The sequence below is a fragment of the Prinia subflava genome (assembly GCF_021018805.1).
Source record: "Prinia subflava isolate CZ2003 ecotype Zambia chromosome W unlocalized genomic scaffold, Cam_Psub_1.2 scaffold_22_NEW, whole genome shotgun sequence".
In the NCBI taxonomy this organism is placed as follows: domain Eukaryota; kingdom Metazoa; phylum Chordata; class Aves; order Passeriformes; family Cisticolidae; genus Prinia; species Prinia subflava.
The window spans coordinates 2454012-2469781 of record NW_026960606.1 but is presented as its reverse complement, the minus strand read 5'-3'; the positions used below and the strand labels follow the sequence as shown (position 1 = coordinate 2469781).

Genomic DNA, 15770 nt, shown 5'->3' with positions numbered 1-15770 from the left:
AATACCAACAGGGTGAATGTCCTAGTCCAAAACTTCCAAAGTCAGAATTGCTCTGGTTTCTATTTATAAAGCTCTTTGGGGATGGAATATGCTACATAAATGCCACATAACGTCCTAACAAATATCTCAAATACACAAACCTGGGCATTTTTATTTTATAACCCAGAAAAAAAAGCATGCTAAAAATGCTAGTCAAGAGTGGATTTCTTAGCGTAGCTATGGCTGGCAAGATGTTCAACTGACAGCCCTGCTGACTGAAGTCCTCTGTCTCTCCACATGAACTGTTAATATTGCAAACCTGAAGACATTAAGGGAGTTGCCCGTGTGGTAGTAGACACATTGGTAACACTCAGGCCAAGGCTAGCTGTAGTGTTCATACTGCTTGCCATGCTGACAACTGAAGAGGTAGTGCTAGTAGCTGAGGTTGAAGCAGTTGAAAAAGTTGTTGAAGGCTGAAGCGAAGTTGTGTTCTCAACACTAGTGTGCTAGAAAGGAGACAAAAAGAACGAGGATCAGAGCAAATGAGGCATGGTGAAAGATGCGGGGGAGGGAACAAATCGAAAAATCAAACCCAACAATCTTTTAAGTAAAAGCAGCACATGTAAAAATAATGCATTATCTACGTATCAGGCAAGCAATTAAGTTGCATGCTTGTGACTTTTAAGTATTAAAAGAAAATGATTACATGTGAGTTAAATTCAAACTGCTATATCATCACAAAATTATACCACAGTAACTCAAATGTCACTCCTGTGATAAATGATATGGGATAATTCATGTTTATAATGTATGTATACTATAAATCAAGTTGTGCCCTTTGAAATAAATGGTAAAAATAATTCGGGACTGGAGTAGACAGATTCGGAAATCGAAAAACAACTTTGCCGGGAACTGGGGAATGACCGAATTTACAAGAGAAAGGAGAGAAGGTCAGAGGAAGATGGATCCTCTCTGGAGATGGGATTGCAAACGACCCAATCATTACCACTGAAACTGACCTCTCTCCACCATCGGGGACACGCATTGAGATGCGCTATTCCCAGAAGTCGTATTTAATAATAATCTCCCCGCAGAAGAACTATTCAACCGACCAAACGGCGAGGATGAATCTACATGAATATGAAGAAAAACTGAAGGGACAAAGAAAGCATGAAGTAATGCTCTGTCCCGCTAAAGAAACCGTATATAAACTGGAGTCACAGAACCGAAGGGGTGAACCGGGGGAGCAACAGTGCAATAAAGGCCGCAGCTAAGGTTCACCCAATGTCGATCCCGGAACTCGACACTGATTCTTTGATTGTTGGCTTACCTGAAATTCTGTTCATTGATTTATTTTTTTAATTATTAAAATCATTTATTAATTTGGAATTGGTTTTACATTTATTACAATTTTGGCGCCCAATGTGGGGCCAGTTTTGGGGTCTGCGGTCCCCCTTTTTCTGTCTGGGAGGCGCCCCGTTGATTCAGCAGCTCGGCAGAATGGGGAGATTTTGTAGGATCAACTGGCCAACGAACCAATCAAACAGAAGCCACAATCACAGGGGTTAGGAAAAAAAGCTAGCTTGGGGGCTCTCAGGAACTTGGGGAAGATCCAGGGAAGGGATCTTTGGGAACCATGGTAAAATTTTCACTCATAAAACTCAACGCGCACGAAGAATCCACGCAGGAAAAAGGAACCGTAAGTACTGTGTGGTTGAGTGGGTAGTGACTGGGTGTGAATGAGACGTGATATTATCACGAAGCGAGTGAGGACCCTGAGATCGCAGTTCCACTGTCCTGTGAGGGAAGTGGTCGGTTGACGGGGAAGCGTTTGCTGTATGTTTGTGTGAAACACCAAACCTTGGTAGGTCGGGGAATCAGTCACAGGGAGGCTAAAAGGGAGGGTACATTCTTAGGAGTTCAGGACTGGTAAACCTTTTAGTCTGGGACCAGGTAAGGTCCAGGAAAAACAAGGGAATTGAGAGCCCATCGCCAGACAAAACCCCACTGGTCGGTCCCCTGCTGGGCTAGTAATCTGGCGATACCAAAGTTGCAACCTGAAGAATAGGATATTGACTAAAATCTGGGTTATCTAGGACAAGGACAAGCCATTTCAAGGTAGTCTGGGCAAAATGGGACTGTACCTGAGCAAGGTTCAAGAAAAAGCTGTGGAAGAAAACGCTGAGGGAGGCATTCCAGAAATCCCATGGAGAAGCCCACTGGGGTGGCTGTAGGAATGTTGGGAGGAGTGTCCCATAAGGAGGAGAAAGTCTAAGGAGAGGATGATTCATTTCTGCATGAAAATCTGGGGGGGTAAGGAGATAAAGAGGCACATAACGGCCTATATTTGGCACATTTGAGCAGTGGACGTGGTGGGCCTTGTGCGCTTATGTGGCAGACAAGGAGACCTGGGAGTACGAGGAATACGAGTATGCTCAGATATGGGGGAGAGCGAATATCAGGCTCTACCTGATAAGAACTAACAATCCTGTAGAAACTCAGGGGGACAAATGGGATCCCCTAGATAACCTCCCTCCACCATACTTGATACTTAGGCCCCAGCCCGCACCAGCCCTGGCCCCTCCCCAAGTATCTGCAGGAGACCCACCTCGACCCTTGCAGGCAGCTCAAGCTCCTCCAATGGCAGCCTCGGTGCCGCCGCTTGAGTGCCAGCCTCCGCAGGTGGGTTTACAACCCCTGCTCATGCCCCCTCCTCGGCCCGGAGATCCCCCGCCCTCGGAAAAGCCACCTCCCGGGAAGGATTTGGTATCCCTTCCCAGCCCTAGCTCTCACACACACGCTGACTTGCCTAGACCAGCCGCCACCCCTCTAGTTAGGAGGACGCGGTGGAAAGGGAGAAAAGTAAGTGAGGGAGACAGTGAAAGTGAGGAAGATAGGCACAATTTACTCCCTTTAAGGGAGGTGCCGACCACCCCCGGTATTACTGGATATGTGAATGTGCCTATTAATACGGCGGACGTGAGAGCATTTAAGAAAGAGATGGGGAGACTGATGGATGATCCTCTTGGGGTCTACGAGAGGCTTGATGAGTTTCTAGGCACAAGCATTTACTCATATGATGATATAATGGCAATACTACAGTCATTATTTAATCATGAAGAAAGGGAAATGATCAGGCAAGCAGGGATACGGGAGTGGGAACGCTGAAAGCCCCAATCCTCACCAGAGAGTTTGAAGTGGCCAAACCAAAACCCAGGGTGGAATGCCCAAACTGACGACGGGCGGCGAAACATGAGGGATCTAAGGAATATGGTAATACAAGGTATAAGGGAAGCTGTACCAAGGGGACAGAACATTAGCAAGGCATTCAGCGAGTGTCAAGGAAGGTACAAAACACCTTCAGAATGGCTGGACAGATTAAGGAAGAGCCTGCAGATGTACTCAGGGACAGACCCCAATTCCCCCGTGGGAGAGGTGTTATTAAAGACACAATTTGTAGCGAAATCATGAGAAGACATACAGAGGAAATTGGAAAAGATAGAGGATTGGCAAGAAAAAGGGTTGCAGGAACTGCTCAGGGAAGCTCAGAAGGTTTGTATGAGGAGAGAGGAGGCACAGCAAAAAGTACAAGCAAGGGTGCTGGTAGCAACCGTCAGGGAAATGCAGAAGCCGGAGCAGCCTCACGAGTTCGGGAGGACAGGGAGGAACGGTACTAAGAAAGGACAGTCGCCTCTGCCGAGAAGGGACTCGGGAAAATTGAGGGAAAACCCTAAGTGTTATTATTGTGGGAACAGGGGGCACATCAAAAAGGATAGTCCGAGAAGGATTAAAGATGAAAAGATGTTCTAGGATGAGGCATAAAGGTGTCTGGGACTCTTTATTTTGGGGTCGAGAACATCTACAGAGCCCTTGATAAGGTTAAAAATAGGACCCCATAGGGAGGAAATATCCTTCCTGGTGGACACGGGGGCCAAACGCTCCACTGTCCAGAAATTACCAAAGGGGTGTACAAAAAGCCAAGATACCATGATGGTGATAGGGGATAAAGGGGAACCCTTCAAAGTTCCGATTATTAAAAATGTAGAAATAGAATCAGAAACTAAGATTTGCTTGGGGAATTTGTTACTGGTGGAAGAGGCAGATTACAATCTGTTGGGAAGGGATTTAATCATGGACCTCAGAATAAACTTAATTGTTCAGGGACCGAACGTGGTGGTAAGCTTATACCAGTTAACGGAGGAGGATGAAAATAGGGTAGACCCAGTAGTCTGGCATACCCAAGGAGAAGGGGGGAAGATAGAAATGGAACTGACTACAATACTCCATTTCCATGGAGGGAAGAAAAGGACTGAAACCTGTAATTGATGACCTAGTGAAACGGGGAATTTTAGAACTGTGTCTGTCCAGGCATAACACCCCGATTTTGGCAGCAAGTAAAGCTGACGGAAGTTTTAGGTTGGTTCGGGATTTGAGGGAGGTGAATCAAAGGGCAAAAACCAGCTTCCCTGTAGTGACTAACCCCTATACCCTCCTGAATCAGATCTCCCCTGAGGACACTTGGTACAGTGTAATAGACCTCAAAGATGCCTTTTGGACATGTCCCCTAGCTGAAGATAGCCGGGACTATTTCACTTTCCAGTGGGAGGACCCAGAGACAAATAGGAAGCAACAGTTCCGATGGACATCCTTGCCCCAGGGGTTCACCGATTCCCCCAATCTATTCAGGCAAGCCTTAGGGCAATTGTTGAGTCAGTTCGCTCCAGTGAAGGGAACAAAGCTGTTGCAGTATGTGGACGATCTATTGATCGTTGGTCCTAGGGAGGAGGACGTGAGGGAAAGCACGATAGCACTGTTAAATTTCCTGGGACAGAAGGGATTAAAGGTGTCAAAATCAAAACTTCAGTTCACAGAACAGGAGGTAATGTACTTAGGACATTGGCTAGCAAAAGGAAAAAAGAACTTGGATCCTGACAGAATTGCAGGGATTGTTGCATTACCTCCTCCACGGTCAAAGAGGGAAGTGAGGCGGCTGCTGGGACTCCTGGGGTACTGCAGGCAATGGATTGAGTGATACAGTGAGAAGGTGAAATTTTTATATGAGAAGTTGACTACAGATAGAGTAAAATGGACAGAGCAGGATGAGGCACAATATGAAGGATTAAAAGGAGCCATGGTGACAGCTCCAGGATTAAGTCTCCCTGATGTAAAGAAGCAGTTTCAGCTGTTTGTAGACGTTAGCAACCACATGGCATACGGAGTGTTAACACAAGATTGGGCAGGAATCAGGAAGCCAGTGGGGTATGTGTCGAAACTCTTAGACCCCGTGAGCCGAGGCTGGCCCACTTGCCTGCAAGCTATAGTTGCAGTGGCACTAATGGTAGAAGAGGCTAAGAAGGTCACTTTCGGGGCACCATTGGTGGTATACACCCCACACAATGTTAGAACTACCTTGCAGCAGAAGGCGGATAAGTGGCTCACCAATGCCAGGTTGCTAAAATATGAGGCAATATTGATCCACTCACCTGAGTTGGAGCTACGGACAGCTGCTGCCTGAAATCCAGCTCAGTTCTTGTTTGGTGAGACATCAGAGGAATGTAATCATGATTATGCAGAAATAGTAAAATTACAAACAAAAATAAGATCAGACTTGGAAGAGAAGGAATTAAGGGATGGCGAGAAATGGTTCATAGATGGGTCTGTGAGGGTCATAGAAGGGAAAAGAAAGTTGGGGTATGCAATAGTAGATGGGAAATCAGGGGCGGTCATAGAGTCAGGACCCTTAAGCGCTAGCTGGTAGGTGCAGGCTTGTGAATTGTACAGGGTGTTGCGAGTGCTTAGGCTGCTGAAAGGGAAGCAAGGGACAATTTACACTGACTCAAGGTACACCTTCGGGATGGTCCACACATTCAGAAAAATTTGGGAAGAGCGAGGGCTGGTTAGCACCTGAGGAAAAGGGCTGATTCACCAAGAATTAATAAGAAATATTTTGGAACCAATAAGGGGGCCCGAGGCCACTGTCATTGTACATGTAAAAGGGCACCAACTGGGTATGCATTTCAGAAATCGGGGAAACAATTTGGCAGATAAGGAAGCAAAAAGGGCAGCCCTCCTAGTAGTGAGTACCCCGGAAATCAGGGAAGAAAATACCCAAGAGTACCCCTCCCGTTTATCCCCAAAGGGAGTTGAGGAGTACAAGAAATTAGGGAGCCAGTGGGAAGAAGGAAAGTGGAAATTGCCAGATGGGAGAGAATTATTATCAAGGTGTCATGGGTTGGTGCTGGCTAGATGCTAGTGCACTTATGAGTGTATGCTTTTCTTAATGAACTACTGTGAGATGTGGTCAAGAACAGAGCAGAGCAGGCCCAAAACTTGAAATAGACAGGAAACTATTAAACTACATAAGAACAGAAAAATAGAAAAGAAAACTTAAACACACCAAAAAACCAGAAATGAAAACTTCTCAGAACATTTCTTCTCTTCCCCCAATTTCTACCCCTTAGACGCTCAAACTGTTAACACTTACACATCACCTTCTATCTTACTTGCTTAAACTAAAAACTCTGGATTCTTAATTAAAGTCATCATCACTTAAAAAGAACTCATCTTCCATTCATCCAGGGAGAGAGGAGTCTCTCTCGCACTATAGACTTCTTTTTAGGAAACACAGGTCCACCCTGCTGCGTTCTTATGTCACCTATGGCACCGCCTGGAGAAGTCTGTCATGGTGACACTCTCTTTTCTATGTCTAGTGCTCTCACTACTGTCCATGGACTAAAACTGCATATAGGGCTTTTTAAGGATGTTTGGCTAAGTACTCAAAACTAGCTATCTTCTCATATTAGGACAAGCAGTCTCTCTCACATTATCCCTAGGGCCGAGGGTTCCAAGAACAGAGATCTTCATCCCTCAAGACAGAGAGCGCCACTACACTCTCCTCTTCTCTGTTCTCTCCACTTCTACAGTGGCAATCACTGCTACAAAGTCTTTAGTTTAAGCTAAATGCATCTACTTAAATACAGTCTTATATTCAAGAAAATTCAAGTTTAGTCTATGGCTAACATTATGCAAAAAAAGTCTAGCTCAAAAAGCCACTCTTCTTCATCTCTGCTAATCTAAGATTCTTTTTATCTTCTTTTATCATTTCAGTCTTAGGCTGTCTCTCTCTCTTCTGAAACTACCAGCTATGAAAATCAATGCATAAGAAAAGTTTTCTTCTGCTTCAGAAAAAATTAAAAGCTCCCAGCAAGGCCACAAGCTCAGGCACTCGCAGGCTTGAGCACTCCCATACGCGCTAGACACCTTCTCCCTGAGAAGGGAAGGGGGGAAGGGGGGTGGGGGGGGGGGAGAGAGATGGAAGGCACTTCTACAGTTTTCCACCCCTCCATCCTAGATGGGGCTGGCTCAGCTCTAGTCCCGTTCTCTTCTCCCCCAGGGGCACCGGCTTACCTCAGCCTGGCTGCCTGGCCACATAGTTTCCCTCCCCCTCCCCCACCCAGCTTTGTAAGCTGGACAGGAGAAGAGGAGAAGATGCTTCTCTCCTAAAAGCAGAACCAGAAAGAGGAAGTCTCTCTGGGAATCTTTGCTTTTAACTTCTTGTGTTCTCAGTCTGGTGCTGAAACCCAGGAGAAAACAATCAGGGATTCGGGGTTCGCCTGGACAAGGAACAGTGGCCAGAGTGGCAGGTACCGACTTCGGCAAGGGAGACGTCCCTGGACCAGCGAGAGCCATGGACGCCATCGCGAAGGTCGTGAGCCTGATTCATAAACAGTGGGGAATTGAGTGCAAGCTCAAGGATTTCTATCTTGCTATCGCGAGACTTCTAGAGCTTGAGGCGATCGAACGCCCAGTAGAAATACTGCATTCGGAGGTGTGGGAGAAATGCACCACAGCTCTGGCTGAGGACACTAAATCCTCAGGCAAAAACCTTAAAGCGTGGGGGAAAGTCATGCAGGCTTTGCAAAAGGCCCTCCAGGAGCAAGAGACCTGGAAAGCCACAGAAAACTGCCTGCTGGCCACACCGCAGCTGGGGGTGGGGGCATCTACGGAGACTGAGAGCAAAAGTGATTCTGCCGGAGGCAAAAGCTCGCAAGAGCGAGAGCCCTCCCCAGAGCCCCCGAACCCAGGCCCGTCTGAAGAGGGGCGGGCAAGAGCATGGTCACTCTGGGACGAGCTAGTGGAGGAAGCCAGAAATGCTGCTGTCAGTTCAGAGAACAGGGGGGCCGGGCGCAGACCCCTGCCCTATTCAGCACAATATAGAGCTGGGCGGCAGAGGTGGGAGTGGGAGACAGACGCGGCCAGCGAGAACAAAGAGAGTCTGTTAAATGTTGAAAACTCACGCGTGCGGGGAAGAGAGGAGACCACACATGCTGTCAGTGAGAACAAAGGAGGTCGGTTAGAAGTTTCAAACTTCTGCGAACCAAGAGGGGAGAAGAGTTCGGCAGGGGGGCAGAAGGCCAACCAGAGGGCTCACCTGAAAGCATACCCTTACACGGCAAGAGCCTCCCCTAGCAGGAGGCGGGGCGAGCCCAGGGGGAAGGAGCAGTCTGCCCACAGGAGGAGTGGGCGGGGTCAGGGCCTGACAAAAAAAAAAAAAAAAAAAAAAAAAAAAAAAAGGCATCAGAGCCAGGAGATGCTGGGTCACTCCACATCCGACAATCACTCTGACACAAGCGGCTCAGATAAGCTGTCAGAAACTGACATGGACTCCGAGAGAGAGGGAGCAGGTCGAGCGTGGTTTAAAGCAAAGTCAAATAAAGCCTCAGCCTACACCGAGAGGGGGTTGAAATACGAATCCAACCCGAACCTGACTGATTCCTTCTGGCTTTGCTATGATGTTAAACCTCCCTTCTACGAAGGAGTTGCTTTAAACATCCCCTTCAGTTACTCCACAGCTGACGTCCCCCACCAGTGCAGGTGGGACACCCCCGCAGAGGAATCACTCTGAGTCAAGTCACGGGCCAGGGCAGATGTTTTGGCAATGCAACCTTAGCAAAGCAGAAAGGCAACATCTGCACACAAGTCGTCAAGCCCGACAAAAAGATCAATAAGTGGGTGATCCCATCCGCATCTGGGATGTAGGTTTGTCAGCGATCTGGGGTGAGTCCTTGTGTGTCCCTTGCCAAATTCAATGACTGATGATTTTTGTGTCCAAGTTCTAATTGTTCCTAGGGTCTTGTACCACTCAGACAAAGAGGTGTACAGCCTTTTTGAGGAACCCGGCCGGCTCCACAAAAAAGAAATAATAACAGGTGTAACTATTGCAATGCTGCTCGGCCTGGGAGCAGTTGGCACAGCCACAGGTGTCTCGGCCCTCGTGACCTGACACCAAGGACTTTCTCAGCTGCAAATGACTATCGATGAGGACTTGCAGAGGATCGAGAAATCCATCTCCTTTCTGGAGAAATCAGTTTCCTCACTCTCAGAAGTTGTCTTGCAGAACAGGCGAGGACTGGACCTCCTGTTCATGCAACAAGGAGGCTTGTGTGCTGCCTTGAAAGAAGAAAGCTGCTTTTATGCTGATCACACTGGACTCGTGAGAGACTCCATGGCAGAACTCCGAGATAGACTGGCTCAGAGGAAGAAAGACAGGGAAGCCCAACAGGGTTGGTTCGAGTCCTGGTTCAACCAATCGCCATGGCTCACCACCCTAATTTCCACCCTGATAGGTGCACTGGCAATGTTGCTTTTAGCTCTCACCTTTGGACCATGCCTGCTGAACAAGCTGGTCTCATTTGTTCAGACCCACTTAGAACGGGTCAACATTCTGTTTGTAGGCCAGCAACAAATGCTGTAAACCAAAACTGTGAACACTGCCAGTTGCAAGGTTTTTCTAATTTGCCTTGCGAAATTCACTCAGGTTTACCAAACCCTTTCCCCTTATCAAGTTACTACTTTGTACCTCATTTTAGTGCCTATGATTATGACTACCTGATTTATCATGGGGGGAGGGGGGAGATGTGGTAGATAGGGATAAGGCGCTGTGGAAGATTTTGGGATGTGACGGAAAGGCAGCGGGACCCTTCCCCCTCCTCATCCCCAGTGATAAGCAAATAACCCCTCCGTGGTATGTAACCCCTCCTAACTCCAGTAGGTTTCCACTCCCTTACTAATCCTACCTAGACCCACTGTCCCCTTATGACGTAGTGAAACCCCTTTGACTATTTAACTCCACGATGTAAGGTAATAAACGCCATTTTGACCATCCACCACATTGGTGTCAGTGTTTGTCTATAGCCTGAGTGACACAGGCGAGGCTGGGTCGCTGTGCTGTTTCCTGAGAACCAGGTCTCCCGCCTTCTGGTAGAAGGCAACAGTTCTCAGAAGCGTGTCTAACTCTTCAGTAGCCACTCCCAAGTGCCAACATTCAAACCTGACTACTGATTAATATGACTACAACTTCCTAGAAAACTCACCCCCCCCACCACCCCCCCCCAAACCAAGACACAAGGGAATACACAAGGAAGGTTCTGAATAGGTTTCATCAGCAGATGCACTGGGGAGCACAGGCACTGGCAGAACAGTTTTTGAAGTTTTTTGGATGCAAGGGAATTTATGAACTAGCAAAACAGGAAGTGCTGGGGTATATGATATGCCAGAGAATAAATAGAACGAGATCATGGCAGACTCCCTTAGGGGGTCGGCCCCTGAACTACCCAAGGTAGGGAGACATAAATTTCTACTAGTAATAGTAGATCAGTTAATACACTGGGTAGAAGCCTTCCCTAGCACTAGGGCAACAGCTCGGACAGTAGCCAAAATTTTATTAGAAGAAATTATCCCTTGCTACGGGATCATAGATCACATTGACTATGACCAAGGGACCCATTTCACCTCAAAGATTATTGGGCAATTAGCAGACACCTTAGGAATTAGATGGGATTATCACACTCCTTGGCACCCTCAGAGCTCAGGGCGAGTAGAAAGAATGAACCAGACACTGAAGGCACAATTATCAAAGCTGATGTTGGAGACAAAGATGTCCTGGGTTAAATGTCTCCCCTTAGCCTTGCTAAATGTGAGGACCATGCCCCACTCTGAGAGTGGTTTATCACCCTTCGAGATGTTGTACGGGATGCCATATGAACATGGAATGCCAGTCGGGCACCCAAAGCTGGAGGATGGGCAAATCCAGCCTTATTTAACAGCAATAAATAAGAACCTACAGGAGTTGAGAAAGAAGGGAATAGTTATGCAAATCACCCCCCTAGGGTTTGCAATTCACAAAATAAAACCGGGGGATGAAGTGTTAATAAAAGCCTGGAAGGGAGTTTCCCTAGCACCACAGTGAGGGCCCATATCTTGTTCTTTTGACCACAGATACCGCCATAAGGACAACTGAGAAAGGTTGGACACACGCTTCTCAAGTGAAGAGAATTGAGAGACCAGAAGAGACACCTGAGTGGAGAGCCACCTCCTCCCCTGGAGACCTGAAGATAAAGCTGCACCGACACAATACATGACCGAGGAGAACTGGATAAGGTGTTCATAACCAGGGTGTCCATGCTACCCATGTATTCATTTTAAATGTGGTTACTGTCAAGAGATTTGGGTTGTGCATTGTAGACTGGGGTATAGACCTAGTGGATTGTGTGATAAGTGCCGGGAAACGGAGCAAGAACTGACCAGCTTGATCTTAGGGCTTGCCACAAATTTGGGGGTACTGGAATTTGATTGAGTGGTTTTGCATATTCCAAAGAGGGATAAGGGGAAAATTGGATTCAAGAGCCCAGGTCATAGCAATTGAGTGCCGAATAACTAATAAGGTACCCTGCAGCGCCGATACGGTAAAGCTATCCAGGTGGGGCAACTTTAAGAGGAGGTATGCAGCTCGGCCAAATTATGATACCCCAGAAGAATTTCTCTGCTGCCGAGAAGATGGATTACCTTGCCGCTGGTGGCAAACCAGTGGGCAGAGGTGTAGGCAGAGGGATACACCTATGGGGGATCCTTGTGGTCCTGAGCCTAGCCGTGTGCTCGATGGTGGATCAGCCTCGGGGGGTTCAGCTTAGCATCCAGAAGGAGCAAAAAGCTGCAGAAACCACGACATACCGAGCCCCGGACAGCTGCCAGAAGGACAAGGGGTATGGGTACTATGCCTTTAAGGGGACTCTGCACCAAATGCTCACATCAGGCAGGAAAATAGCTAACCACGGCCCAAAGTCAATGCCTAAGAATGAGCGGTCAGACTTGCTTCCAAAACAGAGACAATGTGAACCCCTTGGGAGATAACAACGAAGAAATGTGCGTAAAAAAAACCTTTGGTTTATCAGTTAACAAGGAATTAAAAAGGGGGTCCCAGCCAGTGGACAGAACTCAACATTGGGGTAGCAAGGATTGGTTAACAGAAAAAATGTTACCTGCAACTTGGGCTTGAGATGGAAATGGGAAATATGAAACCCTGATCCATCTGCAAGATAGGCTCCTAAGGTTGCAAGCTGTAGTAGAAATCATTTCAAATCTTACTCTGGATGTCCTTGAGTTACTGGCTCAACAGCATTCTGATATGGGGGTTTTTACATATCAGCACCGGGCAGCATTAGATTACTTGTTGGCTGAAGAAGGGGCCTCTAGAAAATTAAAATTAATTAAATACCAGACAGGGATTGACGGTTACAGGGCAACTGTAAGGGACCAAGCAGCGGGAATTAAAAAGGTAGCAAGGCTGCAAAGCTCATGGTAGGAAGAACTATTTGGGGGAAGAACATGGTGGGAGAAAATAGGACTTTTTATACTATGCCCCATTGCCAGAATAATAGTCTTGCCTTGCATAACACCTGGCCTCATCCATTCAATATATCTGATCGTACAAGGAATACAGGTACTAAGGATAATGAATTTAAAAGGGGAGAAAAGAAAGCAGGGCAGCAACTGCATTGGCTAACTTTGAGGCACAGGCAAGGACAAAAAGGAGTAACCATAGGGGTAACATTCAGCCAGAATTTTAACAGTTGGGAATGGTAAGGGAAAGAGAAACACGAATTATGTGTTGAAATTATAAGGGGGGGGATTGTGATAAATGATGTGGGATAATTCATGTTTATAATGTATGTATAATATAAATCAAGCTGTGCCCTTTGAAATAAATGGTAAAATCATATGAGACTGGGGGTAGAGAGATTTGGGAATCGGAGAATGACCCTTGCCGGGAACTGGGGAACGACCGAATTTACAAGAGAAAAGGAGAGGAGGTCCAAGGGAGATGGGTCTTCTCTGGAGATGGGATTGTGAATGACCCAACCATTACCACCGAAATGGGCCTTACTCTGCCATCAGGGACACGCATCTCAATGCGTGATTCCCAGAAGTTGTATCCAATATTCTATTCATCTCCCGAGGGAAGGACTATTCAATGGACCAAACCGTGAGGATGAATCTCCATGAATATGAAGGGAAACTGAAGGGACAAAGAAAGCATGAAGTAATGCTCTGTCCCGCTAAAGAAACCATATATAAACTGGACTCACAGAACGGAAAATGTGAACGGGGGAGCTACGGCGCGATACAGGCCGTAGCTAAGGTTCACCCAGTGCCGATCCCGGGACTCGACACTGATTCTTTGATTGTTGGCTTACCCAAAATTCTGGTCATTGATTTTTCTAAAATTAATAAAATAATTTATTAATTTGGAATTGGCTTGGCATTCATTACAACTACCATTTGCCTTGTTATCTCTAATGCATTAATGTCTTGGTTTGAAAGACAGGTATCTGCTAGGGAGCAGCAGGACCTCCCTAGAGATGGAGAATTCAAATCCCCTCCCTCTAAATTATTATAATTTAGAAAATTAAAGGGGCTTTCAGGCAGAGGTATGGGGATAGGAATAACAGTTCTTTACTGGTATGTATGACAAAGCAAACAAACAACTACAGCATTAATAATAAACAGAACCAGGAACCTCGAGGGCTTCCTTTCACAAAGCCCAGGGCAGTCTGATCTCGGTGCCCCTGTGGGACTCCAAGAGACCAAGCTGGAATGGTGGAAAATCCCAGGCTGGTGCATGAGCTCAGAAGCTCCATGCTGGTAGCTGGAACGGCAGGGATGTCCCGGCAGGGCAGGGCAGTGCAGGGCCACAGAGTAGCAGAAAGCCTCAAAGCAGCGCTGAAGAAGCCGCGACAGTGGGACAGGGCTGACTCAGCAGGGCAGGAGGAAGTGAGCTCAGAATTCCTGGGCACAAGAGCAAATGATAGTAGATTTCCCACGACGGGACGGAATGATGACAGTGAACTCTTCCCGCAGCGAGCAGCAGCCCGACCGTCCTCTCCAATGCCAAGAGCAAGAGAGCGAAACTGCCCCAAAACTCGCGCCATCTGCCCCCTCCAAGAGACAACTCCCAGAGACCCAAAAACAAAGGGTGTAGCCTGGTGCTACCCTCTCCTTTGGCCACTTCTTTGTTTTGGTCAAGCACTCACAAGTACCCAGTAGTTAGTCTCCTAGCAAATTATGGGGGAAAATTCTAGAAGTAAAAAAGAAACAAATTTAACCCCCAACAGTGAAATACACAGGTGACAACAATGTCAAGTCTAAAATCACCTGTCCTGAGGCATTTGTCATGACATATTGTCCTGGTTTAGTCACCCCAGGACACATATACCACTCCATCACCTGCACTTTGCCAGCTAACCTCTCCAGTGGAGACAGCGAACATTCCACATTTTAGAGCAGTTTCAGACAGGCACATGTAAAGTTTTATTTGTTTTTTAAACACATTTGTCATAGGAAATTCTTTCTATATTACATCCTCCCTTGCTGGCACAAAAATTTCCTCTATAGCTGTGTGACTGGCAAGTCTCTGTAACAGCTAGTCCTGATCGAGTACAAATCAGAAGTGGTAAAGACTTTTTTACCACTAGAGAGCTGGCAGTCCTCCTTCCCTGAGATAAAGCTCTTGTTTTGGTTATTAGCATACTAGATCACACTGAACTAAGAGAGGATCTTAATCATCAGATAAACTGACTATATGCCAAATCTCTGTGGAAATCCAAATAGGACTTACCACATGTGATGTGCTTGAAGACAACACTGAGGCAGGGGAGAGGCTGCTCTGATGATTGGAAATGGAGCTAAAAAGAAATTGCAAAGAGTTAATAAAAATATTATTTCCTTAACATTTTTAATATATATCTATATATATACACACATATATACAGAGTAGGTAGTAGAATATTAGTTAAAGAATAAAAATTGTAGCTATGTGTATACACATATAAACACAATAGGAAAATAAAGAAAAAATATCTATAGAAGTATGTATATATATGGCTTGTTTCTCATTCTTTCCATAAGCAACTGCTGCTGCTTGCCACAGGGCACAAGTATTAATTAGGTGAGATAGTGCTTTGGTTTGTCTCATTATGGTATTTATCACATAACCTGCATAACATTAGTTCAAACAATTAGAACTGCAGGGTATTTGCCCCATAACTCTACCAAAAGCCCCAAGAAACTCTCAAAAGACAGGGCTCAAAAAAACCCCCCAACAAATGAAGAACATCTGTGAAAGCCCAAAAGTTAGCTATACTACTACAGAATCTGTCAATTTAATCAAGGCCAGTTCATACCACTACACCCTACCAAAACAAATTTCCTCTGAAATGGAGTTCCATGAAATGGAACTATTAGTTCAGTTTTATACATACACTGTAAAATATGAAAATAAAGAATCCCCTGATGAAAAACATTTGCAATAGCTTTGCTTTAGAAAGCAACTGCTTTAGTACCATCTTTTTTCCCTAACTGACCAGGCCTGTGAACTTTTGTCACTAACAACAGCACTGACATACATCTGTAATCCAAAGATCTCTCTGAAAAGTGACTGAAATGTTTTTTTAAAC

General features: G+C 46.1%; 1 protein-coding gene across 17 annotated transcripts in view; it reads right to left on the bottom strand.

Annotated features, from left to right (window-relative positions):
- LOC134564852 (ubiquitin-associated protein 2-like) overlaps positions 1-15770 on the bottom strand; it is a 240390-nt gene that overhangs the window by 79696 nt on the left and 144924 nt on the right. For 16 of the 17 annotated variants that reach the window (XM_063424089.1, XM_063424082.1, XM_063424094.1 and 13 more), the window contains 2 exons: positions 14933-14999; positions 299-485 (listed from right to left, as the gene is read on the bottom strand). In XM_063424089.1, the coding sequence (XP_063280159.1) occupies positions 299-485; positions 14933-14999 (254 nt within the window). The remainder of the gene's footprint in view (positions 1-298; positions 486-14932; positions 15000-15770) is intronic. The other variant, XM_063424093.1, reaches the window with a different exon arrangement.